The following is a 3,855-nucleotide window of genomic DNA, read 5'->3' as shown; positions in this document are numbered from 1 at the left end:
GGCTAGTAGTGCAGCGAGTTTCCTGGCGTTGACTGCAGAGGACCTCTGTACCCGGACCCCGACGATTGGCGGCTCTCTTTTCCCGGTTGTCGACGGCGTGACGGAGTACTTTGCCGGCTTCGCCTTTCGCACCAGCTCCTGAGGCGGCGCGCGGATGGCGCGGACCGGCCGTGCGTCTTTTGGTGTGGCGGGAGGTGGCGTCCTCGGGAGGACGGGTAGGCTCTGTTGGCGGCCGGAGTTTGTCGATGCATCCGTGGCGGTGTCGGGTACCGGATGCTCCGGCTTCCTGGTAGTGTCCGCGGCCGGGCTTGCTCGTCGGTGCGGTGGTGATGAGAACAGGTTGGCCGGTTTCGGTGAGGTCCTCATCATCTTCTCCCACAGGACCTCGAATTCGGCGTCGTTGTTCGGCATCGTCAGGAGTGCGTGCAGGTCGGATTCCATGGTGGATTCGGTCTTTCTGCAGGTTCCTGGTTGCGGTGACCCCCTTTATATATCGTTCTGGATTGGGGGAGGTAGCTCCTTCCCTTCAGGCAGTCACGCCGTCCGGGCGTGATCGGCACGAGCCCCGTTGCTGGCCGGGTCGTCGTACGTTCCTGCATCATCATCGTCGGCGTCGTCTGCTCCGGATTCATCGGTCCCGCCATCGTCCATCATGGCGTCTACCTCGGTGTCGTCTGCGGTCGCGTCGTCTGCTTCCGCGTCGGCTGCTTCCCCAAGGTCCGTCTCTGCGTCGTCCGCTCCTCGGGTGCGTTCGTACCGGGGACCAGGCTTAAGGTCCTGCACATGCACGTGTCGGTGCCACTTGCCACGTTTGTCCCGTAGATCGACGATGACTGGAGAATGGATTTTTCGGACCTCCAACGGTCCGACGTATTTGGGTGCTAACTTTGAATTGAAGGCTTTGCCCTTGTTCGAGAGAGGATGGTCTTTTTTCCAGACTATGTCCCCTATGGCGGGTTTCCATGCACGTCTCCTTAAATTATAATACCGTTCCTGGCGGTTGAAGGCCCGGGCGAGGTTCGTTCGGACCACCTCGTATGCCTCCTGGAGTCGTCGCTGGTTGGCGGCTGGAGCGGTTGTCGGCGCGTGTCTCGCGTCTGGGTCCCGTGGTGGCGCCTCGAGTTCCCGCCCGTAGTTCAGGTAAGCGGGCGTGTAGCCGGTGGCATCGTGGACGGCGGTATTATATGCAAATTGCAGTGCCGGGATGTGCTGATCCCAGCGGCGGTGATCCCGGCCGACGAATTGTGCGATCATTGTTTTGACCTTCTTGTTGGTCCGCTCGACGGGGTTGCAGTGAGGAGCGTGTACTGGAGCCGTCTGGTGGCGGATGCCTAGGTCGCGCAGTCGTTCGCGCACGTGCCCCGCCACGAACTGCGTCCCGTTGTCGGAGATCAGGGTCTCGGGGCAACCGTGGCGATAGACGACGCAGTCCGTAATGTTCTGGGCGATGGCGGTAGCGGTTGCTCGTCGCAGCGGCACCAACTCCACCCACTTGGTGAAGCGGTCTTGCAACACCAGTAGCCAAGCGGCTCCGTTGGTGGACCGCGGGAGAGGTCCTACTAGGTCGGTGGTGACCTGTTCCCAAAGCATTTCCACGTGGGTTGCGTGCATCAGTCCGGCCGGTCGGACCTGGGCACTCTTGTGCGCCTGGCAATTGGCGCACGCCCGTACGTGACGCGCGATATCGGAGAACATCCCCGGCCAATAGTAATATTGCGCGGCTCGGGCAATGGTTTTAGCGATGCCGAGATGTCCGGCGGCAGGGTTGTCGTGTACCCGTGTCAGCACGGCCCCTCTTTCGTCGCGAGGTATGCATCGCTTCCATTGTGTCTCGGCGGGTTCGTCCTTAAAGTTGGTCGAATGGAGTATGCGGCTTTATAATCGACCGTTACGGATTTCATAGTCCGCAAAGTCCCTTGGCCGCGCCCGTACGCGGAGGAGCTGGCGGCGGTACCACGGGCACGTGGGGTGCGCTTGGTTACTGCACACGGCCGGTAACCTGGACAGCGCGTCGGCGACCCGGTTCAGCTTTCCCGCGCGATACCGGACGTCGAAGGTGTACTGTTGGAGCTCGAGTGCCCATCGGCCGAGTCGGCCGGTGGGGGAATCCAGGCGACGCAGCCACTGGAGGGCCTGGTGGTCAGTGACGACCGTAAATTCGTATCCCTCCAGGTAACCGCGCATATGCCGGATGCCCCACACCACGGCCAGGCACTCGAGCTCGGTGGCACTGTAGTTCTTCTCTGCGCCGTTGAGCGATTGGCTGGCGTACGCGATGACGCGCTCCCCCTCGTCAAAATGCTGCGAGAAGACGGCGCCAAGACCGTACGTGCTGGCGTCTGTATGGAGGACGAACCGGCGCGAGAAATCTGGGCACGCGAGGGTGAGTGCGGAGGTTAGTGCGCGCTTGAGCTCGCGAAAAGCGGCCTCCTCGTCGGGTCCCCACGTCCATCGGGCGTTCTTTCGCGTGAGGCGGGTGAGTGGTGCGGCGGTCTCGGAAAAGCTAGGTGTGAAGCAGCGGTACCATGACGTGAGTCCCACGAATTGTCGGACTTGTCGTACGTTTGTCGGGGTGGGCCACTGTGCGACGGCGCGAACCTTGTCGGGGTCGGTGCGGATTCCCTGGCCATCCACGATGTGGCCCAGGTATTTAAGTTCGTTGAGACAGAACTGGCATTTCTCCGGATTTAACCGGAGCTTGGCTTGGCGTAGTCGCCGAAAAACTTCCTGCAGGTGCTGCAGATGGTCGGATAATGTTGCGCTGGTCACGATGATGTCGTCCAAATAGACGAACACGTGAGGTTCTAATTCGGGGCCCAGTATTCGGTCGAGCAAACGTTGGAACGTCGCCGGAGCCGAATGCAGTCCGAAAGGCATGACGGTGAACTGCATTAGGCCCCGGCCCAGAACGGTGAATGCGGTGATTGGCCGGCTATCGGGCGTGAGTGGAATCTGCCAATATCCTTGCTGTAGGTCGAGCGTAGTGAGGTATCGGCCCCCGCGCAGCTTGTCCAGTGTGGCGGGGATTTGCGGTAGTGGGTACGCATCTCGCTCGGTGACTTCGTTTACCTTCCGGAAGTCAATACAAAAACGGTGTTTTCCGTCCTTTTTTCGCACTATGACCACCGGGGAGCTCCATGCGCTGGTTGATGGCTCGATAATACCGGCTTCTTCCATCTTGCGGACCTCCTCATCGATGATGTTTTGCATCGCCGGGTTGCGCGGTCAGTACCGTTGTTTGTTCGGTACGTTTGTTTTCAGCCGGATCTGGTGGCTGGCCTGGTCGGTCGGCCCTCGCACCTCCTCGAACTTGGCCAACTCCGCGGCCAGGAAGGCTTGGAGCTCTTGCTCCTCTTGTGCGGTTCGCTTTACCATGCCGGGGGTCACTGAGTACGCCGTGGGTGGCGTTTTTCGGAGCTGGAGAGGTGGCGGGGGTATGGTGATCTGTAGTCGGGCCCATAGGTCGGTACCGATGAGCATCGGGCTGTCTAAGGATGGAAGGATCTGGAAAGTGTGTTCGAAGTGACGGCCGGCGATTCGGAGGCGGAGTTTGACGCGGCCGGGCGTGGTGGCAGTGGTGCCGTCGGCCAGGTGGATTGCCTCCTCTCGTTCCTGCGGCCATATCCGCATTTCTTTGGCGTACCTGGCTACCTGTCGGTTGATGATGGATACTTCGGCCCCGGTGTCTAGCAACGCAGAAATCCGGTGTCGTCCCAGGCGGACCGGTACGTGAGGTCGTGGTGTGTATTTTATGTGGACTCGGGCCGAGGAGCGGTTGTATCCCCGGCCGGTGCGGCGTTTCCCGCCCGAGGATGACAGTCCTTCGTGAGAACGCCGTCCTTCCCGCACTGCGAG

The 3,855-nt window shown here is 60.9% G+C and overlaps 1 protein-coding gene across 1 annotated transcript; it reads right to left on the bottom strand.

Moving 5' to 3' along the window:
• Positions 1 to 534: 534 nt before the first annotated feature.
• LOC105206816 lies at positions 535 to 3,210 on the bottom strand. The gene is made up of 2 exons (XM_026139994.1): positions 2,045 to 3,210; positions 535 to 1,873 (listed from the first exon to the last, which is right to left on the bottom strand). The coding sequence occupies exons 1-2, from the start codon at positions 3,208 to 3,210 to the stop codon at positions 535 to 537; spliced, it is 2,505 nt and encodes an 834-aa protein (XP_025995779.1).
• Between the last annotated feature and the right edge of the window lie 645 nt (positions 3,211 to 3,855).

This window comes from Solenopsis invicta, chromosome 3 (genome assembly GCF_016802725.1).
Source record: "Solenopsis invicta isolate M01_SB chromosome 3, UNIL_Sinv_3.0, whole genome shotgun sequence".
NCBI lineage: Eukaryota > Metazoa > Arthropoda > Insecta > Hymenoptera > Formicidae > Solenopsis > Solenopsis invicta.
Note: the sequence above shows the minus strand (reverse complement) of the source record. Positions and strands in the feature narration are given on the sequence as shown.